Raw genomic sequence first — 27,422 nt, 5'->3', positions numbered from 1 at the left:
AATCGCGCTACCATACTCCCCTTGAAGACGTGAAACAGAGGAGAGAAATCGGGTGATAATTCAAGACATCAGTTTTATAGCCAGACCTATGTACAGGAAAAACAGGAGGAGTTTTTCATATGTGGTGAAGAATGGAAGTGTTCAGGCAGCTGTGAAATAAATATGTTTATAATGGGCCAAATATACTGTTGAATCCTTTAATAATTACGGCTGGGTCAGCATTGGGGCCGCTTGATAAGGAAGGCTTCCAAGACTTAAGGAATTCGCTGATGACCTTTTGATCTACCTACACAGGGCCGCTAGATGTAGGAACCTTCGTGTACTATTCACTGACACCGGCGTCAAAGCCTGAAGCTTTATTAGGATGAGAAATGGCCAGTAAAACCTTCCGCGTCTGCTTGGACGTCTACTCCGCTAGAGTTGAGCAGATCAGAATACTCTCCACGTTTACTAGAGTGCTTGCGGATATACTTGCAAACTTTCTCCAGCCAGTAGGAGGAGCTCTTTTCAAAGAATGCAGGCGTTGGGAACGGTACAAGGTAGATATAGAATAATTAAAATATATATACAAGAATGCTAGAAGGAAGAACAGCGATAACATACCTGAGTAACTCAAGCAGGCGATTTGTCCGCGCCCCGTTTCAAAGGGGATGTCAATAAATCATCATCAGCAGCAGCAGCCACAATATATGAGTCATGATCCTATTTATTGAGACCTTTGCAGAAATCCAGAAAAATATATTTTCTATATTTGGTATGTGTGAGTATTACGCATTATGGCAGCTATAATTTCATATGAGAGCCAGTGGCAATATTTAGACCGTTTAGGTCGGTACTGGGAAATATATTTGCGCATACTGTTTAAAAGAAGTGCCGTAAACTCTTCTAAATGCACATGAATACTTGTCTTGTCTCTAAGCAGTGACCAATCGGGGGTGGACAAGAATTTATATGAACCAAATTAATCCCCACATTTCATTGGAAAGCGAGAGGCTTGCTTTATGCCATAAAAGGGGCTGTGCCTCAGTCTCATACCTCTGACTTCTACATAGGGAAGGAGGGAACGAATACCACACCCACAAGGGCAGTTTCACATCGAGAAGCGCATACGACTTCACCATTACACAGGCAAAGGCCAAACGCGTACACAGGCGTACTTGATGTATGGAATTCCATCTTCACCAGCCATATTGAACCAACAATATGAAAATCTTGAGGGAGCAAGGAAAACTGCGGTAAGAACGGCGATGATTCAGCGCTTTACGAGACTATGGCAACCCGAGAATGGCAAGTTGAGTTACATCATGGAAGGTCCTTACAAGAATCTACGCAAGGTACCTCCAGAGAACTATGAGATCAACCACTCAGTGACACCTTTAGGCAGAGACGGGGATGCTGTTCATGTCATCAAATTGTGGCGTTATTCTAAACCTTCTGAACTGAGACTTTCTCGAGGGGGAGGGAAATGTGTAAGGATTGAAGAACGCGATAGCTTGAGACGCGGACGACGAAGTTCGCTTGCTTTATAACAATAGTATGGCGTCTCAGCAGCAGCAAGTCTGTTGCTTCTGACGTTATTTATATATATACACATTGTAACGATATCAAATAATTCCCCACAAAAGCCGGAGTAGGCACAAGTATAAGCATGTAATGACCACCACATTTCCAGTAGCCGGGCTGTAGTCACAGTCCATCCGTAGCTTTGTCATTACTGCTGGCATGGCGTATTGGAGTATGGCACTTCGACTTTTAATTTATCGCTGATAGCTGCATGAAAGATACATTCAGGCAATACGGTGGTTGACAAACTATTTATTTTTTGTCTATGTAGACCCTCAAGCGAAAAAAAAAAAACTCTGGCACAGCACCTAGGGGCTGCTTTGCATTCCTCCGCGTTTTTCTTCTGCTGGACAGCTGCTCTCGAATAAACGTGAAAGTTTTTAAGTCTGGAATGCTGCAATCGGTCTCGGCTGTCTCGACGACAAGTTATTCCTTTGTGTTCGTTCTACGGTGTAGAGGTTGTTTTTTAGAGGTGCAAGGTCCCTGCGATGGAACACATTTATCTGTTGTCTTGAACGTGCACTATATAACATCGATACGCTGCACTTCGAGCAGCCTATGTTCTTGCAGAACTGAAGCCCTCGCTTGTAAGCATTCTCCTTCGGCGCATCACAATCAGTTTTCAGTTGGTATAGTAGACCAAATGAAGGAAGAATCTCAGAACGCAAGGCCAAGATGAAAAAGAGTTTCACTTCTTTAATTAACTGGAGATTCGCATATACGGGGCCAATTTGAAGTCTAACAAAACTATCTAACACAACAGAAAATGTTGTATATGCGCGCAATTTTCTCTCCCGTTCAGTGGACACATTTATATGGAAACATTCCTTTTTTTCATTAAATTTCTTGCTCTACAGTGCAAAGACTCTGATAGACACTGATTTGCAAGGATTGCTGATTATGCACTTGCACCAGTGCTATGTGCACGTTGATACTAGCCAACGTCCGACACATTTCAGTCCACGCATGAAGCACTACAGGGTGCTCCCTTTAGTGCTTCGGTGACGACGAATCGGCCAACGTATAGAGTTGGTGCAACAACATAGACGGTTCACGTCCTACTGCCAGATAAAGTCTGAAGTTTTCCTCTCTATTCTTGTGCCTTGTAGCGGCCCCGGACATCCTATTTCCGCCGAAGGCTGGGTGCACAAAAGCAAAGGTATAGTGCAAACGATTATCCACCCCCATCTATTTGTATTTCGATGCCTTTCTTTCATGTCTGGAAAAGACAGCGTAGTTTTGAACTGTGCTGGTTGTCCCCTCTGTCCTCTTTAAGGGCGCACCTGGCTCCAGTCACGAAGATTTTCTTTGCCATTTTGCTGCTCGCGGTGCTCGCAGGTGAGGAAACAAGTTTATAAGGCGGCGCAACTTAATTGTTTTATGTTCTCTATATCCCGTATGAAAGTTGCTTCTGTCGAACTATTTAACAGTGCACTGGCGTTACGTTATTTTCATTAGTTGTAAGAGCGGTAAACATGATTATTTTTCTCTGCATTTTGTACCCGCTCTGTGTAGACAAACATATAGAACACGTACAACCTGCTTTCAGGAAGAAAAGAGCACCTTATACTATACAGCAGAAATAATAGCAGTGCTATTTTGTCCACATATAGCCAACCGCCCAAAGGCGGCGTTGAAAGAAAGGAGGCAAGTATAGTGCCTCCATCGAGAGGAAATCACAATAAAGCAAAGAAAGTTGTGGAGAAAGCATAACTTATAGTTCATTTTGCAGATTTAGTGGGATACAAACGACACCAGGGAAAAGCCTAAAGCATCCGTGCTGGCACGCAGTAGAGCTTCAAATTTAAAAACAATATTGTGACACATATATATGTGATATCTCACGCCTGCATATGTTGTTTTCAATTGAGGCAACAGTCAGTGTAGGCTATATCACTGAGCTGCGAACACAAATGATGCATCTTTGGATTTCCATGGTAACAAATTGAACATGAAATCAAAGGGAAAAACACAACTGTGATCTTAGATAAAAAGTAAAACTAGCCCACTCATGTGTTCTGCTATTTTTCACTAGCATTTGCTAGTTTGAGTTACATGTACTCTCTTCAAATTTAAAGCGTGGTTTAAATCTTATTGGGCCTTCAGTCTGGACAGCACAATGGTGAAAAAAGGGTGCCCCGTTTGATAACACTGAAGAAGAGCGCAAAGTACGAGTACCCGTTTTCAGTGCTGTGAGCATTCAGCTTCGTAGTGCTTGGTGCGTGCGCCTTCCAGGCCAGTCATATTTTCTTTGTCTTTGTTCGAAGGAAGTAAAATGATCAACCATCACAAATTTACAGCCGTCTGATGTGAAATATAGCGCTCGTTTGACGAAATGATTTTGAAATTCATTAAAGGAGGCATGACATCCAAGTTTCCAGCATAGTCTGCATGGCGTAAGATAATCCTTGTGCGTTCAGGAACGCGTTGGCAAACATTTAGCGAATTTGAGCCAGCACGAAATTTGTAATTGAATTTTTATACTACACTCGAAGGGCATAGCAGTCGAGCGATGGCAAGCTCGTGAGTCGTTACGTCATAGGTTGCATGCTTGCCGAGCGACCATGCACATGCCGGCGAAGAACCCGTGTTTCATCTGTGCGCGCATGCGGGAATCTTTTGCTTTGTTCATTTTGCCATTGGAATTGTTCGCCTTGCAGCAGCTGAAAAATGCCACCGCGGCGCCATTGTAGCGCTGTTAGGTGCTAGAGGAAGACGACGACGAAGTGATTCTCTAGTTGAACGCTGCATTGTCCCCGGGTAGTTTTTGTGCAGAAGCTATTAGAGCCATTAGAAATATCAATCCGTGATGTAGCTTTTAAAAATTTACCTACTTCCACAGTAAGTGTTGAATTTGGCGATATATTTCCCAATAACGCTAGGCTCCTACCTATTCGATACCTAAATGGTTTATTAGATGACCACCTTGAAAACCTCCAAATCAATGCAGTAATAGCCACAGATGCTTCTGTCAGTGAGGAGAAGGGCGGAGTGGACATTTTTTTGACATCATTAAATTCGTCTTTCTCTCTTCGTCTACCCGACTTTACGCCAATATTTCAAGCAGAATTATTGGCGGTCATCTTAGCTCTACGGAAACTTCCCACGTGTATTTCTTCAGCCGTAATCTTAACCGACTCTTTGTCTGTTTGCTCCGCTTTATCTGTGCCCAATTCAAGTATCATTCTTCGAGAATTTCATTCATTCATTCCCCAACATTTACGCCTCATCTATCTGGTATGGGTGCTAGGGCACGTAGGGCTCACTTTAAACAAGTCAGCAGACGCACTAGCAGCGGCATCTCTTCAAGGCCCGGTACTCAGGATCCTAAAACCTTCGGCATACGTCACTTCTGCAAGATTTTAAAAAAATTCCATTCAAGAAGAACACACCAAATCATGTGCATTAGATAACGTAAATTTTCAGCACCTTAGATTTCCTTGGCACAGTGGATGGTGCGCAACAAGAAAATTTTAAGTTTCATTCACGGGCATGCGTTGCCGAAAACCAAGTCTTAATTTCTATTCCCCTAGGTCTGGTTTGGCACCTTCTCCTAAATGTTTCTACTGCAATGAACCCGAAACTGTGGATCATTTCTTTATAGAGTGTCGTAGGTTCAACATACATAGGAAACGACTTCTAGAAGGTCCCTTCCGCCAACTTGGATTAGCCATTACGCTACCTATCATTCTTTCTCTGGGGGCTTCGGCACTAGGTCGACGCTGTAATAGGAACGTATGTGATGCCATATATAATTTTGTAATGGAAACAAGGAGACTTCCATGCTAATATTACTGTTTTATTTTCTACAAGAAACCAAAGATATTAACTTCTAATTTCAGGAAACTATAGCATGAAAATTATTATTAAGGATTAGAATTCATTTAATATCTCATTTCCTTTAAAAAAATCCTATTTAGGTATTTATTCTTTTTCGACCCATTGCCGCCCGATTCATGGCCAATCCCCCGTAGTGGGTTAAAAATTATGGTGTTTTACGTGCCAAAACCACTTTCTGATAATGACGCACGCCGTAGTGGAGGGCTCCGGAGATTTCGACCACCTGGGGTTCTTTAACGTGCACCTAAATCTAAGTACACGGGTGTTTTCGTAATTCGCCCCCATCGAAATGCGGCCGCCGTGGCCGGGATTCGATCCCGCGACCTCGTGCTCAGCAGCCCAACACCATAGCCACTCAGCAACCACGGCGGGTCCCGTAGTGGGTTGAGCTACATCTACAGGCGCCAAACCAAACCAAGCTCGCACTGTTGTCTCTGCATTTTCGATTTGTTTCTTAGCAAATTCTGCGAGCTGCCGCTCCCTCGTTGCGGCAATGGACGAATAAATTTCCGAGGACTTTTCTGGCGCTCAGCCATCCCGTCGGCCTACGTCCAGGAAACGTGGAAGCGAGTCAAGCGACATGGACTGCGAAGCCACCGAGTTTTACTCTGACAGCTGCGACTCCTCGGACGACGACTTCAAGGTTGTCATGAGCCAAAAGGCGAAAAGAAGACTGCTGTGGTCGTCATCTCCGGCAAGTGTTTCGACCGAGAAAAAACAGCGCTGGCCGCATACTGTTCTCTACTTGCCCGTCGACCCTACGACCAATTCGCGGTTCCTGAACAGGCGGGTTCTTTCTTTGTTACTCGAGGCAATCGCACCGAACGAGGTTAAAGCCGTAAGAATAAACTCATGGAACAATGTCCTGGCTGTATATGTTTTACATCGTAGGGCACTACAACGTCTTCGGAATGTCACGAATATCGACAAAGTAAAAGTACGATCAGTGATCCCTACAGGCGGTAACAGCACTGACGTCGACGTCTCGATTGCGATTGACGACTTGCCAATACTAATAAAGTCAACGACAGAAGACGCTGTCATGACGCATCACACCAGACTCGGGAACACGCTGTGTGTGAGGCTTGTGTTTGCAGGAGACTGCGTTCCCTCTCACGTTAAAGTTGGTGATGTGCGCCATGCAGTTCGACCTTACATACCGAAGTCCCTGAAATGTCAATAGTGCTTCAATATTGGTCATGTAAAAAGTGACTGTGTGAACAATGCAGTGTGCCCGCGGTGCGCTGAATCCCATTCGCAAGACGCCTGCCGTGTGACTGTCCTGAAGTGCCCTAATTGCCATGGTTCCCACGAAGCCTCATCGAAAAACTGTCTGAGGATCCGGAAAGAATTCGTGGTTCTAAAGCGAATAGTTCGGGATCATTCCACGCACAGTGAGTCTGCCGCTACATTTAGGCAGCGATGGTATCGCCATCGAGCAGTGCAACGAAACGCCGCAACAAGCAACACGCCGTCTTCCGCCAAAGCGGCTGCTCCATCATGAAAGATAGTGCGATAACGAAAAAAGTAGCAAGGCTTGATCATCCTGCAGAGTGACCTGCACTTCCAAGCGCACAACCTGCCCCACAGACACCTCGGATACTGCCACCATCGACACCCTCACAAACCGCTGATGCAACGATATCTGATAAACGCCAGGTTGCAATAATGTGACAGTCACTGTTGATTGCTATGCATGTTCTACTCAGCAACATAAAAAATCCGTCGGCGCATAGCGTGCTGCAGGTGCTGGACGCCCTGAGTCCAGTGCTTGCGGCTCTAGGGTAACGCAATAGCACGCCAGATACCATCGTTTGGAGAGGAGGTCCAGAATGCATCTGTCTTTCAATGGAACAACAGATGACCTAATTCACGCATCTCCGACTTTCGATAGTTTGTATTCGTGAATAAATTCCCCGTTATTGTCATTTGTGAGCCAAACCTGTCATCTCCCATCAAACTGTCCCGGTACGAGTGCATTATGTCCTCCACCCACGGGCAATGTAGTAAGACCATTGTTTTTATACGCCGTAACTTGACGCATGTTGATCACACCATGCCACCTGACAATGAAAACCAGTATTTGTGTTTGTGAAGAGCAAGGTCACTTTCACAATTGTGGGAGCCTACTTATCACCATCAAGTCGTCTAAACTGCGAGCACTTACGGGAAATTTCGGCAACCACTCCACCGCCGAGGGTGAACACTGGAGATTTCAATGCCTACGACTATCTCTGGCGAAGCGACAAGAATAATTCAAGGGGCAGAATATTGGAGTCCATTCTCTCTGAACGAAAACTTTGTTTGTTAAATGATGGAAGCTCCACCTATCTGCGAGGAATAGCGTATAGTAGTTGCCTCGACCTTAGCCTTGTGTCGCGCACCTTTAACAGAAAGGTTCAATGGTTCTCGGTCTTGGAAAAGCTAGGAAGTGACCACATCCCAACTTATCCCACGATTGAGGGTCTGACTAGCTGGAAGTTCGCCTGAGCTGTTCATTGTTATGCTAGGAACCAACTAGCCCAACAAGCCACTCTCATGAGCTGTTCATTGCACCGACTGGACAAAATTTAAATCAATCATGGAAGACTGCTGTCGAGACGACATACCATCCAGCCTAGGGGACGCAATAAAAGGTGCCTTACAGGTTAGCACACATTCAATTTTGAAAAGGTCCTCACGCACCGAATTCGACGTCGAGTTAGAGAAACTTCGGGCAATTCGCCACCGTGCGGAACGAAGATATAAGCGAACAAAGTCTATTCATGATTTGAGATTGGCCATGCGCACACAGAAGAGAATACAGTGTCGTATGAAGAAGCTGGCCTCACAATGATGAATGTCTTTCTGTGAGTCTCTGGATCCCCGAAAGCCTTTCTCTTATACGGAGAACTGTTCGTGTGCTCTTTGGAGTGCCCTTTTTCTCTGGATGAACTAGAGGTTGTGTTTGCGTTCCTCAGCGCCATGACCAGATGGCATTACACACCGCGCTCTGCGGCACCTTGTTGAACGAGCTCGAAAGGCACTCCTGCTTCGGTACAGCGACTCGTGGCAGACTGGCACGGTTCCTCAAGAATGGATGACAAATCATCTGATTCCGCTTCTTAAAGTTGGCAGGTTGTCTTTGCCCATTACGTCATACCATCCGATCATGCTTGCTAGTTGTGTAGGCAAAGTAATTGAACGGATGATTTTAACGCGCTTGAAGTGGTACCTAGAACACTATGAAATTTAGCCAAACAAGTGACAGGATTCAGACGCGACCGTTCATCTATAGAAAACGTTGTCGACATTTTAACGTTCGTCGTATTCTAGAAGGCCTCTAGATGCTTCTCTGCTGCTTTCTTTCTAGACGTTAAATGGGCTTACGATAACGTTACCCATGAAGCCATCCTTAAAGCGTTAAAAGCAATGGGACTTGGTGGAAGGATATATCTCTGGGTTCTTAGCTACCTACAGATGCAATCATTCTAGGTGCTCACCGGGGACGGCCCGGCACCACAGTATTACACTAGCCGTGGAGTCCCTCAGGGCGGAGTAAGCCCAACGCTTTTTAATCTAGCCCTTATTGCACTACTCGAGGACCTGTCAAGCACTGTTCGACTCTCTATCTGCACCGACGACATCTGTATCTGGACGTCGGGAGTGACACGGTTGAGCTTCGCGCTCGGCTTCAGAAGGCGGCCTCATCGACATCATGCTACCTTCGTAAACAAGGTCTGGAGGTGACGTGGAAAAAGTGCGCAGTGGTGGCGTTTACTCGGAAGTCAATGTCTGCGTACGCCATATCAATGAACGGACTAGTGATATCGTCCAGGAGAAGTCACAGGTCCTTGGGTGTTGTGATCGACAGAGACTTGTCCTGGGCTCCTCAAGTGAAGCACGTGAAAAAGCGACTGATTGCTATATGCCATCTGTTCAGGTTCCTTGCAGGAAAGAACTGGGGGTGTCTGTACAATCCATGTTACAGCTGTGCAGGGTGTTGTTTGTTGGGTCCCTCCAGTACAGCCTACCCGTAATATCAAACACCTGCGAAACCAGTTTGTCTACAGTTCAGAGCGCTCAAGCCCAAGCTCTGAGGATGTGCCTTCGAATACCACGCAGTTCGTCTCCGGCTGAAATTATTGCCATTGCTCAAGATTATTCAATCACGACGCACATCGTAGTCGATACAATGCGCGAACATGCCAGGCACACTGCCCGGACCCCTTGCCACCACCTCGGCGTACTCCCCTTGTAAAGACCCCGCACGTCAATTAGCACAACTGCCACGGCATGTCGTGCCGCGCTTACATCGGGGTACACGCGTGCGGCAAGGTCAAGGTCTCCACAATGGTGTTGGCGCCATCCTGAAGTACAGGTCTGAATTCCAGGACTTGAGAAAAAGTGAGATCTACCACCACTTGCACTAAAACAACTGAGCTTACTCCTGTGTTACGAGAGATACAGAAGCCGAATACACATCTATACTGACGGATCGACCACATCGACCAGTTCGGGGGTGCTGTGTTTATACCGACAAGGAGAGTAACACTGCGATTGAAGACGCCACATGTCACGACGTCCACGGCTGCTGTAGAACTCACGGCTCTGAGCAGTGCGCTTCAATTTATTGACACAGAAAGTCCTGGTACATGGGCCGTGTTTTCCGACTCGAGACCGGCTTTACACCACATGCAGTCACTTCTCAGACGTGGAACTCACGATCAGCCAACATACGAAATCGTCAAACTGCATCACCGCGTCAAACAGAAAGGGCATAGAATTATTTTCCAGTGGCTACTTGACCGTTGCCGGATCAGTGGAAATGATCAAGCAAACAATGCTGCACGAGAGTCACGTCAAGGACAACGCATCGTTCCCATTTCTCTTCCCAGTGCAGACGCTGCAAGGTAGCTTTGTCACTTGGCACGCAAGCTCTCTTTAACACAGTAGAACACGTCAAATATAAGGCACACCAGGTTGTACGAACTGAACCCTTCGCTACAACTCCGACCTCCACCCGGGCTTCACCGACGTGTGGCATCGCTTCTGCACCGGCTGTGGTTGGGAGTGACTTTCACGAAGGCGTAAACTAGTTTTATTGGAACGACTGACACCACTGTATGCGACGTCTGCGTCGCGGAAGAGAACATGGAACATTTATTGCGCCATTGTCATCGATTTCAGTCGGAAAGACAAACATTATCTATCGCATTGCGATCGGCCGTTGTATGTGCGATCGGCCGGTGGACGGACGATTGGCCGTTGTCTGTGCAGGCGCTACTTGACCACCAGCCTCATCGCTCGTCGGCCCACAAAGTTATGAGAGCACTTTTGTCTTTCTTGAGGGCGACTGGGCTATGTGAACGTCTTTGACTCAGTCAGGCCATGCTTGCGTGCGCGAGCTCACCACGGCTTTCCTCCTCCCCTCCCTTTCTCTGTCTTATCTTTCTATTCCCTCTTTCCCGTCTCCCAGAGTAAGGTAGCCAACCAGACGCATTTCTGGTTAACACACCTGTCTTCTCTATATCCTCCTCCTCCTCCTTAGGTGCTAGAGCGAATGTAGCAACGAGTGCTCCGTATCTTACTTCAGGGGCCCTATAACGTAAAACTATTCCAATATGTTTTTATTCCAATCTCCTGACGTCAAATTTGCGTAACCGCCGGCGCAAGGATCGGGTGGTCACCCGCAGGGTTGTCTGAACAGACCAATCAAAAGCTGTCTTCGTTCATAGATCACTTTAGTTTGCTTGAAAAACGAATAACATTACCTACACTGAGCGGCTTGTCTTATCCAATTGGCTGACAAGAGGCGAGGAGAACGAAGAATTGGATAGGCATTCGATGAGGTCGAGCCACTGCACTGAAAATCGACAACTGGATGAAGAGGGTGGTGCCGGCGTCTGCGATTGGTCCGCTTTCCCTTACTTGGCTTGAGGTGGCTAGTCGAAAATCGCTGCGGTATGCAACGGAAGGTTAAGATTGCAACTAAGGCGTATGCTCATCAAAAAAGAGCTGGCAAAGCGAGGTCGTAAATGTGCCGAAAGTTCTCGAGAACGTCACACGGCCACGCAAAAGATTTTATTGTACGCAAATAAACCCATGCTCTCCGGCAGGTGCGTGTCGCCACTGCCTGGGTGATCGGTGGCAGCCATCTTTTATTACTTTCGGAACGGGGCAGCCCGCGGCTATTCAGAAGAAACTGCAGTTTTGTTCGGCATATTAATGCATCTTTATCACGTGCACGTCACTTTGACGCGTGAGTTTTTGCGGTTTTCTGACGTCGTGCGACAGGCAGGTGTGGTGGGTGCAGCCCGAAAACGTTTGACCAATAGCCGAGGGCTAATGGTGAAAAGGGTCGAATCAGAAATAAATATTTTTCTTTTGTTCGACCAAATCATGCATAATCAGTGTGCACACATTATATCAGGTGGTGAACTATCACGGTTTTCGTGACGTCGCGTGACAGGCAGGGTAAGTGGGGGTGGTCCCAAAAGTTTTGACCAATCGTGGAGGGCTGATTGCAGAAATGGAATACAAAGCTTTGGAATAGTTTTCCGTTATAGTGTCCCGGGTTCCCCAAAAAGCCCGTCAATATTAAGGCTTGGAAGATGAATGTGGTCAAGCGGGACTGGCGCTCATCTGACGCTTTTGTTTATTCCTCGGACCACTTCCCGCTAGACACCTACAATGACGATTTGCGCCTGCTCGCCGAGTTTTGAATGCCAGCGAAGAAGCTGAGACTGCGGCCAGGCGCGATGCCCACTGTGGGCAGTTAGTGCCCCTGCTAAACGTTAGCGCTGCTATTTTTTTACCGATATCGGGTGCAATTAAGCAACTTCAAGTAAGGGTTCAGTGAAAGTGTACATCACGTAAAATCCTTGCGCCGCGGACATATTTGCGCGATCATTTCTTGACATATACCGCACGCAACTACGTAGGGAAAAAAATAATGAACTGGTGGGAACGCGGCGCAGCGTAACAAAATCGTAGTTTTGTTGAGTACGGATCCGTGAAAAATGCACGCCAGCAAACACTATACGCGCGTAACAGTTTACATTGTGCGAAGTTGCACCAGACTTCGCCTTGCGTGAACGGCTCGCTAAGCAGTGCTACACGCATGGAATAACGGTGCGGAAAGGAATCAGCAGCCTTTCGTGCAGCACCAATTCCACCATCTCGTGTTGACCACGTTACTAGGCTCTTTGTTCGCGGCCTCCAAGATGTGCACGCGCCGGCATTGCCCGTGGCTGGCGCGCGCATAGCTCCCGCGCAATGTTTCGTCACTGAGCTGGTGGCGATGAGGTTGAAGTCAAAACGCGTAGCGCCATCGCTGCTTCTGCTGTTCAGATTCGTCGCTGGCTTGATCGCGAGAAGCTGGCGTCGTAGAAGAGATGGCAGGCGATATCTGGAGCGAATACGGCAACAAACGACAACTATGCTCCGCCCTCACGTGGTATGGTTGCTGACTTTGTAGCAGACGATGGCACGGTTGCATGCAGCAGATGACATCACACATGGCTACGCAATGTGGCGGTGGGCACCGGAGGGCGGGGCTTCGAGCCGGTCAGCGCTCGCCGATGTTTTGGGCATAAGTGTGCTTTTAGCTCCCAGTTTGTACACGTGTGTACAGCTATAATAGACCCTCTACTACAATTTCTTGCCCAAAACCGCAAAATGTTAGTTCGTTGTGTCATGCTCCCTTTAAAAGCGGGAAAGATGAGACGTTTGAATGATTTACCTTAGACTGCTTTTAACACAGAGGCATACATATGATGGTAATTAGACATGTAATTATGCAAATTAGACAAATTAACTTCCTAACGAAAACAGTCATGCGATTGTTCTAATGTAAGACGTGAAGAGCTGCCACCCGAGAAATTCATAACCATTTCCAAAATTCGAGAAACTTCACGGTGCTAATTTTGATAGGCTAATGAATTCAGGCAAATTTCACGCAGAAAAAATTAAACTAAAAACCCGATGACTGCAACTCTTACACCTTTGTGGAAACCGATGCGTGACGTGACTCCTTGCAGCTCACTACCGGGCAACATTAAGCGAGCAAGGTATGTGGCTTGAAAGGACGCTAGCTTGATGCTAACCCACCGGTTAAGCTACTTGATTACCAGTCAAATGTTGGGCCTAAACTGAAATATGCATTCGTCATATGGAATTATCACGAAACCTATCTCATCATTGCAATGGAAGCCGCTCAAAACCATGCTGCAAGGTTCATTCATTCAAATTATTAATACGACGTGATCATAACCTACTTAAAAAAGAAATGTACTTTCTTCTTTGTACGAGCAGGCGGGGTGCAACCCTTTCACTTTTCCACAAGCTTTATCACACGTCGCTTAATCAACCACCGTATATTTTCCCCGCAGAACGAATATCACATCGTACATGGCATACATTTCAAGTAGGCCGTCCTCACATGCGCACGGTTACCTTTGCCGCCTTTTTCTTTTTTCATCCCACTACTAAGTGGAAAAACCTGCCTCAGCAAATCGCCGCTATCATTTGCCTTGCACGTTTATGAAGAGTGTCACTGCGCAGTTTTCACAGTGAAACTGTGACTTACGCTAACGCGTTTATCTGTTCGTTCACTTTTAGTTTGTATTATTTGTCTTATGCACCTGTACTCGTGTGTTTAGCACTTTAGCTCAAGTAGTTTTTTTATTATGTTGTTGTTATTATGTTCTGATGCATCCCCCTCCCCCCCCCCCCGTTGTGCGATATCCCTATCAAGGGGTCATTAAGGTAAAGAATATTGACAATCACTTTAGCACATGCTAAAGAGGATGAAGGCGAAAACCTGCTCGCTCACAAGACGTATTAGACAAGTTTAGCTTGTCCGGTATTGCGGTAAATGCGGGCGGACGTCGGGGCGGACGCGTAAACGTTAGCGGTCGGCATGGTGCAGCCACCTGGCGACGCAGAGTTCAAAGAAGCAACAGCTAATATTTCGGCACTACAACAGCTAGTAAAATTTCGGCACTAGCGTAAACCTGTTGCTGCCAAAAATTTACGCCCTCAGCAAAGTAAACTACACTTGGTTACTGCAATATTAGCTGTTTCTGTCTGTTTGAGCTCTGCGCCACCAGGCCAGAGCTGAAACCTGCGTGGTGCGCAACCATGGTGGCTGCACCATGCAGGCCAAATACGTTTAAGCCTCCATCCCAACCTCCTCCGTCCGCCTGTGCCCGCCTGCGTTTACCCGAATACCGGACAAGGTAAACCTCTGTATTAATTAAATTACTTGGCATTTGTATGCGTTGTTACTTCCTGTTGTTTTCTCCCACCAAAGGTGGGGGGTTTTAGTACCTTAACTGACACTATCCTAATTAACTTCACCTTAATTAACACCAAACGTCATGGGTTCAACTCCTCCAATCGTCGTGTGTTGGACCATCAATGATGGCGCCATCAATTTTGGTGTCATTGAATTTTGATCCCACCTAATATCGAAGGTTCAACTCCCACAAAAGGCCGTGGGTTCCAGTGCCTTCATTAACTTTGCCTTAATTAAAACCAAAGGTCCTGGGTTCGACCATATATAATGTCACCATTAAGTTTGGCGCTATTGAATTTTCGTCCCACCGAAAGTCGAGGATACGACTACCACAACGGGTCGTGGGTTCGAGTGCCTTCATTAGCTTCGCTTTGATTAAAATCGAACGCGGTGGGTTCGACTTCCACCAATGGTCGTGGGTTCCACCATGAATGGCGGCACCATCAATTTTGGTGCCACTGTACTTTAGTCACCCCAGAGATCGAGGGTTAGTGTGTCTCATTAAGTCTAAAAGTCGTGTGGCTATGGTGTTGGACTGCTGAGCACGAGGTCGCGGGATCAAATCCCGGCCACGGCGGCCGCATTTCCATGGGGGCGAAATGCGAAAACACCCGTGTACTTAGATTTAGGTGCAGGTGAAAGAACCCAAGGTGGTCGAAATTGTCGGAGTCCTCCACTACGGCGCGCCTCATAATCAGAAACTGGTTTTGGCACGTGAAACCCCATAATTTAATTTAAACGTCGTGAGTTCCACTCCAACTAATGGTCGTGGTTCGCACCAACAATTTTAATGCCGTAACGCCGGACGGTCCATTTTTCACTAACGCCAGACCATGGATTTTTCGGCCCATGGGGCACTTAAGGCTTTAATGAAGTTATGTGAAGTTACTTTGCGCTGAGACGCTGAAAGCTACTTCACGAGCAGCCGTTTGAAAACAGATTGCACTCCGGTTCAGCGATATATTCTCGTACTAGTCACGATGTCTTTTCTAGTATTACGTCATGGCTCGGCAGAATAGGAATAGTGACACAATGTGTACTCCAGGATACCAGAGCTTCAATAAAATTGAGCCATTCCCGACCGGTTCTCTTCGTGCAAATAGCTAGCGAAAGGCTTTAGGGTTAATTGGCTGAAGATTTGCAGAAAGGAAATATTATAATGCTGACAGTGGTAACCTAACATATAAGGTAAGACAGGTGTAGTCTACTAGCCGAATTACGGTGGTGGACGTGTTTTAGTTGGATCTCAGAACATTGAACCAAGCTCATAAGCGCTTACTTCAAGAACACTTCACTACATTTAGAACTTAGGCTTTGCGAGCTGATAGGCCGACAATTATTTGTGCTTTGGCTTCGCTAAATTTGTATACTGAAAATGTAAGTATGTTGGGCACCCTATGCAGACATATCCACAGCGAGTTATAGCCATCTGCTTGTAAAAGCAATCAATAGCTACAATGCATTGAGTTTATACAGGCACACGTCGTGATCGAAATGTGACTTCTGCTCTGATCATTGTAACTCTGACGCGCGAGGACGAAACACACCTTTTAACGTTAAGGAGCTCGTGTCGCAGAAAAGCCGGTGTCGTCGGCGTCGGCGTCGGGTGTCGGCGTCGGCGGCGTTGACCGTGAGCGATAAATCACGGCAGGCGCTTCATAAATAAAAAGCAACTTCCAAGATTGGCCCGGTGGGAATCGAACCCGGGTCTCCGGAGTGTGAGACGGAGACGCTACCACTCAGCCACGAGTTCGATGCTTTCAAGCGGTGCAAACGCGCCTCTAGTGAATGCGGTGTTGCCTTCGAAACGAGCCGTGGAAAGTTATACTGCGGTGTATATCGGTAATTATGAACATGTAACGTACAGAAGTCACAATTACACGAGTTGCGAAGTGCGTTTCCGCTGCATTTCTTCTGCGCTTTCCGCACACGCAGAGCCATCTTGCGGCAAACACAGAAGACCCCCTCCTCTCAATGTACGGCGCTGCCCCGACAGGAGGCGCGCCGCGCGCGCATTGGGACCGCTGCCAGGCGCGTCGCGGGACTCCCTCTCCCCTGACGACGCTTCGCCGTGCTCCCGGTTTAGATTACTATCTATCTCTCTGCCCGTGCCGATCACGACGTTTGGCTGGCGTAGATCGTTTCCCCTCCGAGACACCGAGTTCTTTGGTTCGTTTCGTTCGCTCAGGCGCACGTTTCGTTGCCGCGCCGAACGCTGCGTTGCTCGACGCTCACCGCGTGATAGGTGGGCGCTAAGTCCGATGCGGGGCGCATCGTAAGTGATTGCTGTGCCGTAGCGCATTGTCTTATACCCCTTGGCGGGTCGACGGGAACGCTGTCGCGTCCCACTCTTGAAGGCGAAGCTTAAGCGTCCTCCAATTTTTGATCTCCGACATAATAGTCGGAGATCAAAAGGACAGACTGTTGGTATGGTTGGTTGGTAAGGCATCATATATATTTTAGCACAATCCACACGTGGTCGCATACACAGAATGCACGAGGCACAGCGCTAATTAACAACTGAGGAGTTATTGTACGTGATTTGAAATTTCGCCGCACAAGATTAAAACAGAAGAAGAAAAAAAGTCACACAAGCAGTTACACTACCAGAGACTCGGATTAGAAGCACAATTTTTGTCTTTCGAAATTGCTGGGTTGATCTAGTTTTGTGGCTTTATTCCTTTTTCTTCTTTTTTACTGTTTTGCAGGGATATATATTTCGAATCAAGTGCAATAAAACAGCAATTGTTAGCTGTGCCCCGTCCTTTCTGTCTGCGTCCGTGTGTGGTCTGTGGCGAAGTACACAAAATCGAGGATGCTGTATACTCTATCACAAATGCTATGCTAACAGTTTTCGTAACTCTAGTGTCAAAATTGTACACTTGCAGAGGTTAGCGAGGGAACCATACAGGAGCTGAGAAAAGTTGCTTTCGTGTCCGTGGTTCTGCCTATAATTTGACTGGTACGGCGCTGTGCCACATGAGCTGGCACAACGCAGGTTGCACAGAGTGAACGCGAAACACATAACATTTATGTGATTCTCGTGCTAAGGTGCCTCTGCCTGATGTTTGTGCAGCCGTCCTGGCGCTGGAAACTGGCAATGAGAACGAGAGTGAAGTTCCGCGAATCCGTGTGCGACGTGAGTATAAGATAAGGAGGCAACAGCACACTATTGCTGCTTACATAATGGTCATATTACAAAAAAGAAACACATGTAAGGCAGTGGTTTGGACGAGCTGGTAGCATTCTATGAAGGCCGGCCTTTGCGCGCAAACTGGAAATGTAGACAGGAGACTAGACAAACACGCCTGTGTTTGTCAAGTTTGCTGCCTTCGTTTCTAGTTCGTGCGCGAAAGCCTGTCGTCATGATACAGGTATGTAACGCGTAGGATGGAAAGTAGTGAAGGGGCCACCATCGAGCACGGAGTAAACAAAAGGAACCTATGAAAGCTCGGACGAACTGTACAAAGTCATTCTTTGTAACATACCAATTGGCAAGCTTCAGAAACAACTCATTTGACTGCTCTCTTTCTTTTTACATGCTATTAAGCTGAGTGGGCCTATATTCTACATAGTGCGGAGGTTTATAAATTACAAATTATACATTTTATGTGCAAAGAGGTGCAGAAGTGTAATCGCGGTAGTTCGGGCACAATTCGACGACGCTGCCTAGCATTCATATTGCTCTAGGCTAACCTCACTTTCTGCTCTCTGTGATTTCACCACAAGTTTCAATATTACGTAGTTCACACACAATTATATAATCTTAATAATAACAAGTCATATCACGTTCACTGAGTCACGACAATTCTAAATGCAATAAATGTGAACTCATCAATAAATTCTCCAAATGAAGCAAAAACTCGTTCTTATATTACCTATTAATTTGGAATTGGATGGCACGTTTTAGTAGACAGTAAAATTTTGAAGAGTGATTCCAATAACGACGAAACGAAGCACAGAACAACCCCCTGTTGTGCGCAAATATTTTTTGCCCTGCGGCGGGCTGTACACAAATTTGCTTATTTTATTATGCCGGAGATTCCTGTAATATTTTAGTTTTGCTACAATAGATCTTTCTTTCCTAGTTTATGCATTCTTATCGTAGATGACATTGATTATAAAACGTGCACAGTATAGCATTAATAAATGACTGATACATTTCTTATTAAAATGTGATTATATTTAATGAGTCATTATGGTTTATAATGCCTGCTGGTACCATAAAGCGGTGATAGTAAAGAAGCCAGTGATAGTAACACCTCTCAATGTTTTTACCCACAGAATTGTCAATAAAACTGATGAATCAGAAGCTATTCGTATTGCTCACCAGCCTCAAATCGCCACTATAACCGTAACATGAGTGAACTTGAACATATTTATTGTGAAACCTTTCCAGCAGGCTATAAAATGATGTGCAAAGATACAGACAGAAGGGGCGGGAACGTTCCTACGTTATTTCGACAATACATCGCATATAAAGTCCTACCTTATGCCCCAGCACTCGAATCTGTCTGGGGTAAGGTTACTCTAAATGATGGTGTCTTACATGTGGGCACGGTGTACAGGCCTCCAAATGTTAAAGCGACGTACCTACACTCCCTTCTCCGCACCGGCTTGATGGCAAATACCTGCGCATTCGAGAGGTACTTGGAGTTCCGAGGGAGAGGCCTTCGTCCTGCAGTGGACTCAAAATAGGTTGATGATGATTTCTAGCACAGACTATGAGTGGATGCAGTTCAAGAACCTTGTCATGCACTGCAGTGAGAAATATGTTCCATCAGTTAAAAAGAAGACGAAAAAGCACCGCCCGTGAATTGTACGTCAGATTTAGGCCTAAAACGGAAAATTAGGCCAGCAGAAACTACTGCACAAATGCGACAAGATGCTACGTCTTGCTTTACGTTGCTTATTAGAGCTCTAACAGCACGTTACGGAGTGCTATGGAACACCTTGTTGGGTTTGCGTTGCGTACCCTTATCTAAGTCGCATAGTCGCATAATCTAAGTCGCATAGCCTTATCTAAGCTAAGTCGCCAAAGGATTGCTGACACTCCATAAGAAGAAAGAACGCTGAATTATATTTCCCGAACTACAATAATTGGATAACACTACGAAAGCAGATTTTTAAGATTTATACTTCCAGTCTGTTTTCACTGCAGATATCTTAGGTGAAGTCAGCATACCATAATGCTTGTAGCCAAGAGGATGCATCAAAGTTTCCGGAAATCAATTCCTCTGGTACTTTCCCCGGTTATTAAATCTCGACGAGAAGAGAAGCAGCATCTCAGACGAAATACTGGACAGCTTTTTTGAGCGCCATGACGACCCTGCTGTCGAATGTTTACTTCTGGTATTCTTGAAATCAAGTCTTTGACTGCCGCTTTTCGGTAGAATGGACAATTGCTAAAATAACACCAGTACACAAATCAGCCGAGCTGTCATATCCCTCGATTACACACTCAATTCCTTGACACATACATGGTGCCAAATATTTGAACACATCCTACTAAGATCTCTAATAAAGTACACTGACGATAATAGTGTCGTTCGCTGTTGTCAGTGCAGCATCTTTTGCGGCTTATCTATTGGCATACAACGTGCTGAGGTAGTACGCGGCTTCGCGCTGGCAATTATTAACCAATCACAAATGCATATAATATCTTCAGACTTCTGGAAATGCTTTTACGGAGCTTCTCAGATGCTGAACTTTTTTAAAAAACTAAGTGATGAACTTTAACGTTGTGCAATCACCCGCTGTCTTACTTACTACCTATAAGGTCATTAGCAGTTCACCCAATATAACGAATAGACTTCCAGCACTGATAAGCTCTTGTCATGTTTGACAGTGCTATTTTGGCTTCTTTCATGCTTGTGTTATTTATAAATTACACAATGGATGTGGTTGATGTAAAAATTAAGCTATCTGCCGGTGACTGCATGCATAATATACATAAAAGACCAAAGTGATTAAATCGCCTGCGCAGAAAATAGCTGAGCGTCGTGGAGATGAGCAGGTAATGGGCAATTTAGACAAAACAGTTTGCGTGTTCATAACACTAAGAAAAATCAGAAATTGATAGTTTTGGCTACAGTTTTGAGAATGTTAACCTTCAAAAGGGGAGTAAGTACTGATACTTGCAAATTCCAGTATCCTTTTATTTTAGCTGAACAGCGACGAAAAGATTGAAAACATTAACGAAGAAAACATTGAGTAAGAGGTTGTTCCTTGACTGGGCCTTCGTCACGCCTCTCGCGAAACAAAATAACTAGCACACACTACCTTTGGTAGGCAGTGACCGAATAGAAGAAAACAGCGTAGTTCCCGTTTACGAAAGATAATATTCTTGCTTTACAAAATGTGCAGCGGAAGGCCATAAGGTTGATTTTTAACCAGTGTTAAGGGACAGGCTCATCGACCGAGAAGTTTAGCAGTGCAGTGCCATCCACTTTGTCCACTAAAGCGAAAACGCGTCGCTTGCACACGTTCCCCATGGTTGTTTCAATATCAACAGCGCCGCCTTTGTCGAATTCAACAACAGAAGTGCTCCCTAAGCAGGACTTAGCGCTTCAAAAATATTTTTTTTTGGAATAACAATACTTTCGATTTTTTTTCTTCTGCATTCTATAAGACAGTGGAACACACTAAATTACTTTGCGGTGACACAGCCAACACTGAGAAAGTTTTTGGAAACGATCGACAGCATGTATTACCTCCACAACCACGGTATTGACAATATTGTGTGGATTCTTGATATATTTTTTTCGTATATGAAACACAGTATGTAAATCCTCATAAATGGCGTGTATTGAAGCTAACTCTTGAAAGAATCCCTGAATGGGATCGACAGTGTCACGAAATAAAATGAGTAACCTGCGCAACCAAAATCATGGCTTTCTGCGAAATTCTGTATTTCTAATAAAGTTGCTTGTCACTCAGAAGCTAGGTAGTTTGCTCGAGTGCAATTACCGTGACTCGTATTTGGTAGCCCAAAATAAAAGCGCTCTATTCGGGGCGACAACCACCACTGGAAGCATCGGCGCGCCCTTCGGTTTTGAAGCGAATGTTGGATCACGTTACATCGCTCAGCTCCTGCTCGGACGCGTGTTTAGAACGGCCCACATGAAGCTTATTTTGTAATCATAATAGTGCTAGCGGAGTTTCGTTTACGCTCCGCTCCGCTCAAATTTCACGCGCTCAGGTGGCTGCTGAGAAATGCCTTCCTTGATCTCGCTTTTCCTTTCTTTGCTTTTAACAAACGTGTCTTACAGGGACTCGAGCGACGAGCCGTCAGGGCGTCTGCAAAACATCAAAAAGAAAGTGGACGCACGCGTCGCTCCGCTCGCGATCCGCTCCCGCTCCGCTCCGTCGGCTTTGCAGAGGAGCGAGTGCAGCATTCTGGATTCCTCCGCCGTCGTGAGCGCTCGGCGCACGCGCACTGTCACTCTCGCTGGTCAGCTGTGTGCAAAATGTGACGACGGGATAGTCGTCACATTTGGAGAGTGGAGCTGACCGCAACCGATCGGCTAAAGCTGTATATTAGACGCAGACATTGCTTTTTGCCGTTGAATAGCGCAGACGGCCGTGTCAGCAGTTAACACAATTGCTCAGGTATTTGTTGGTTTTTTTTTCGAGCGCTCATTACGGAATTTACCCACCCATGGCCTCCATTTGCCCAGCTTCGGTCGGTTTGTTCGTTGAGAATGCTGAAGCAAGCCGTGGTCAGAGCAATAATAATTTTTACAGGGCTCTTCACGCCATCCTTAGGGGGTTAGGCATTGTCATGAAGCTTTTGTCATGAGTAAGTTAATTTCCTTGTCAAAAACTGACAGTGCCCCCGATGCGACCGAGTTACAGTTGGCGATGGCGCTTGCCGCAGCATAATATATTACAAAAACATACGTGATGAGTTTTTATCACCTGCAAGGGAACTATTAAAGGTATTATATAAAAAATGAATAAACGTAGTTGATTTGCGCAGTAGAAAAAAAATATGACCGTTCCCGACTTTAGTTCAATTTTTCCCACTTTCTCGTTTTCTTTCGTTTGTCTTGGACGTTTGCTACAATAAAAACAGAAAAATGCAAAAATAGAAAGTTATGCGGTTTACGTGTCACAACCCCGTTTGGATTATGAGGCGCGCCGTAGTGGAGAACTCCGGAATAATTTGGAGCCCCTGGGGTTCTTTAACGCTCACCTAAATCTAAATACACGCCCCCATCGAAACGCGACCGCCGTGGCCGGGATTCCATTCCAGCGACCTCGTGCATAGCAGCCCAACACCATAGCCACTAACCAACCACGGCGGGTAGCAGAAAATGCAGTAATTTGATCGTTTGTATTGTCACGCACTGGGACACATGTGAACGAGGCACGATTACGTGGCATGGTATGCTTCTTAAGAAAGAAAATAATAAAAAGGCAACACTGTAATAAGAAGACGTCAACAATAAGGCATGGAGATGTACACGCAGGGGAACATAACAAATATGCTACAGTAATTTAGCCAGTAACGATATCATCGGTGATTTCAATAACAAAGGCACTTCCAAGTGCGATAGCGTTGCACAAATAACAGAGCCGTACTACTTGGTCCGTACACAGCCAACGATAAAGTCCTGACTGAACAGAGAGGAGCAACAAGCAGACGTGTGCGCGTGTTGTTCGCCAAGACGTAAAATAATAAGCGTAGCAATGAATCTTGAACATGTAGGGCAAGACTCCTTTCATATTGAAACCAACAAAATAACAAAAGTTCACACGATATATGTCGGTGTGCCCCAAGCATGGCTGGCTGCATTTTTCTTTGCGCATTTCGCTTCTCGCATTCTTATGTTCGCTCGAACATAGGATTGATTTCCCACATATCCTATGGGGAGTCTACAAAATTTGCCATGGTACCTTACGGCCATTTCGCTTGGCTAGAAGCTTGTGTGCTTTGTATGTCTGCGATGATAAGCACAGCACAATCAGAAAAAAAGATTTGGGCAAAGAAAATGCAGATATTCTCATACAGCATATTACACCTAGGTATCGAAAGAAGGAACCAGCGCTTTCTCGTAAAACTCCTGCAACCGATGTGAATGCTGCGCTAGTACGAGCAGTACGACGAAAAACGGAGGATGCCCGGCGGCGCAGACGTTCCGGCACGTGATCCAACATTTCACGCCGTCGACGCGCTATAGCGGCAGGCGGTGCCACACTATGCCCTGACGCCCAACACAAGGAACACTGTGATGGAGGTACTGAGCTGTGGAAGGTAGCACTTTTTTGTTTAATTACAGACAAGGGTGCGCTATCCACCACAAGCATTTTATCAGTTAAGAAATTGTTCTATCACCTCTGATTGACGTTCAAATGCTTGCAGGAACGGGATGGATAAAAGTGCCCAGGCCTAGATGCACAAGTTACTGCGCGTGCATCCGTAGGAGTCCTCACTGCGGCTATGGTACCGACTGCAGATGCGGCAAACAATGAAATAACTACGCAATGAAATCGAAAATAAATCTGTTGTTGGAGATTAGTGCTGCGTGTTGTCCCATGAACATTCTGTGTCCGTGTTGTCATGCGTGCACGCTGATGATTCGAAGATGACCGTACCAACGAGGCCATATAACCACGCTCATTATTATTGTCAGCCTTGCCCAAGTTGGGCTGCTAATAAGCGCTGCACTGCAATACACCGCTTTTCATCAATCGTGTATAGAATTTATAATGAAGGGAAGTTGAGCATCTTTGGTCTGGCCACGTCCACCGGCATAGAAACTCTGCGCAAGAGCAGGATCCAACTTGTTTTAGTAGAGAGGAGGTTACAATTTCCGAAGGCTTTTCGGCGGTGGCAAGATGGGAAGAATCAAATGCAGAATGCTGGAACGATAGTATGTTTCAGCTGACACTGTAAACAGATAAGAAAATTTAGTGTTTATGCGACATGCAATAAGGTAATCGGCTATCGTTCCTTGAAAGATGGAAGTAGTTTTGAGGGAAGATATTACAACGTACGTGGACAATGCAAGCAATAAAGTGGATTTACAAGTGTTTGTTATAAGAATCCACTGCGACGATTTGAACATTTTGTTCATTTTAACATTTATATCACTATCCATTTCCTGTGCATATATTGTTTTCCTCTTTGAATATTCCAGTTTATTGGCTTGAATAATGCTCTCTGCTAAAGCCGATGCTTAAAAATTATTTACGGTCTTAAAAAATATATTCGGTTTGTTTTTTGTGAGTGACCGAAAACCACCCTTCGCGTTTTATTCGGGGTCGTGTTATTTGCGTGCAAATACGGTAATTGGAGAATACTCCATTACACTTGAAACAATATAATCAAGGTTTCAGTACCGAAGTGTATGAAGAAGTTTATAGCTTAGTACGTCAAATGATTTTTAAAAATCTAAATATATGGAACCTGTCGAAAAAAATTGGCACTATCGCAATGTAGTAAATGAGTGAAGGGTGTCGCCCACTAAATGATTTTTTAAGGTCATGCTCCGCTGAACAGAAAAATGAGTTCGACTCAAGAAATTCAACCAAGTGAGTAACTGTTACGTGTGCACGTGGTCCAGAACATGTGCTAGTGAACAAGGTGGGGTCGGCACTTGGCAGTTCATTGCGTGTAGCCCGGAATTATGTTGTGCTAACGCCTTCTCAACCTACTACAGTATGTGTGTGGAAAGATTTCTGAAATATTTAGGTAAGAATATGGAGCTAATAGCACAGCTGTTCCTTAAGACCTTTGGAATACTTGAGTGGCAAGCTAACGAAGAGACATTTTCTTGATAATACGCTTAGACGAGGTACACCTGGTACGTCCACAAGTAAAAAAAAAATCCATTACTATGCAGTTATGGAGATGTCCTTTGATGACGAGGTATCTGAAAAAGGAAAGAGAAATTCTGCAAAACTTTATTCAAGGCGCTTCCACAGCGGTCCCACTGAATGGAACTACAAGTCTTGAAGGGCAATAAAGCTATCAGATTGCGGATTTACCCTTGTTTGTATTTAATACTGCATGCAAGGTGTTAGTTCAAAAATAGTTCTTATCGTTTTTCGAAGGGAGTACTATGCATCAAGCTAAGCTTTATAAGCTACCCAACGTGAATCATTAGTTCAGAGCTTAGAGGAATGATAAAGATGTTCCTTTCTATTTGATGATGTTTTAATATGTGCAATGCATGTACATAAGGATGAGAAGCAATTGTGTTGTAAGACGTCATTAAGCAATCTACCTTGATGACGAACATGTTTCAGTTAGGTTAAATTGAACACTCATTGAAATCATTAAGTAACACGTCAATTAGCAGTTAGTTCCCTCTTTTTAACTAAAAGATTAGCTTTTTTGTAACCATTAACATGTTTCTTCTCGGCAGACTTCGGCATTGGAGCATCTAGCCTAAATGTTAGTAATAGATGTTCGCTGATGTCGGGCGAATACGCAATAAGGGAAGATAACTAAGGTTGGCTTCTTAAGGCTACGGGTGGTCACATTTAAGCGTTGTGGAATTTTTAAAGATCGCTTGTGCCAGATGGTATAATTCTTGTTCATAAGCTGGATTATTCGAAGAGATGGACATTACTAGCACGAGAAATTGGAACACATATTCAACTAACTAACAAAAAGTTATTCATTACAATCTTAACTATTACTTTACAGCATATATTGCAGCTTAGAATGTGAGCTCGCAAGACGTATCCACTTGAAATAACTTTGCAGAAAGGCACCAGTTTCGAGATATTATTGCCTAAAATGTGGAACGAAATACATGGGCGTTCCAGTTACTTTTGTGTTTCAGAGCATAAAGTAGTGTTTTGTTAGAAAAGTAAGTGAAACAAGAGTGCATTTTTACGCTAAGTTTGATTGCGCATGCCTCCATACCGGTGCCATTCTGGAAATTCATTCCAAGTGAAATGCCTAGCAGAATCACCGCCTACAGGTCGTAAATTGCAATATGTGCCGTAAAGTGATGATTCAAAAACTAATTAGTGGATTTTGTTTAAGTGTTTGAATATGTGTATTATTTCTAGTGCTAATGGTGTGCGCCACGCTAAATAATCCAGCTTAAGGAATATAATATGTTATCTATAACAGGCTATTTTTAACAATTACATAAACTTAAATAGGATGACCCTGTATATCAAACGTGTTCTAAGAACTAGTAGTCATTCCAGTTGGTTCAACTACGGGTTGGGTAAGCGGAAAGGCAGGTCATACATAAAAAAATTTTCAGGTAGCATGAAAAACTGCGGCAAACAAGGTGTACAGTTATCTCACCATATGTTTGGAAGGATAAAGTCACATAGCAGGCAGGACGTGTTGCGGGAAACCTTGTGCGACCTACATTAATTAGATTTTGTTTTTACAACGGAAGGTTGTATATGAGAAAAAAGTGACATCATACACTAATAAACATTTTCTGATGACCAAAGATGACCAAAATTTTGGCTACCTTGACCAAAGTCAAGGTAGCCAAAACACTTTCCAAAGCACATTGTATTTGAACACGTGAAGCGGAAATGAACAGTGCTACTGCAAGAACACCTTGCTTTTCTATTTGGTCACTACAGGTATATAGCAAAAGTATCAGCATTATCAAAAATTCTTAGTCTCGCGTACATGTGCCGAGAGCCTAGTTCAGTCAATGCAATAATATACGTTGAGCAGGCGATTGTTAAGAATACTCTTGGCTATATAATGCTAAATATAGATGCAGTGGACTGCGCTCGGTGTCCACTA

General features: G+C 45.0%; 1 protein-coding gene across 1 annotated transcript in view; it reads left to right on the top strand.

Moving 5' to 3' along the window:
- LOC135905619 (uncharacterized) overlaps nt 1-24,186 on the top strand; it is a 30,011-nt gene extending 5,825 nt beyond the window's left edge. Inside the window, exons 2-5 of the mRNA XM_065436576.2 lie at nt 2,673-2,722; nt 2,840-2,901; nt 17,760-17,822; nt 24,051-24,186. Coding sequence (XP_065292648.1) covers nt 2,673-2,722; nt 2,840-2,901; nt 17,760-17,822; nt 24,051-24,160 — 285 coding nt within the window. The 3' untranslated portion in view covers nt 24,161-24,186. The remainder of the gene's footprint in view (nt 1-2,672; nt 2,723-2,839; nt 2,902-17,759; nt 17,823-24,050) is intronic.
- The last annotated feature ends 3,236 nt before the right edge of the window (nt 24,187-27,422 follow it).

Source organism: Dermacentor albipictus, chromosome 1 (genome assembly GCF_038994185.2).
Source record: "Dermacentor albipictus isolate Rhodes 1998 colony chromosome 1, USDA_Dalb.pri_finalv2, whole genome shotgun sequence".
NCBI classification, from domain to species: Eukaryota; Metazoa; Arthropoda; class Arachnida; order Ixodida; family Ixodidae; genus Dermacentor; species Dermacentor albipictus.
This window is presented reverse-complemented; position numbering and strand designations above follow the sequence as displayed.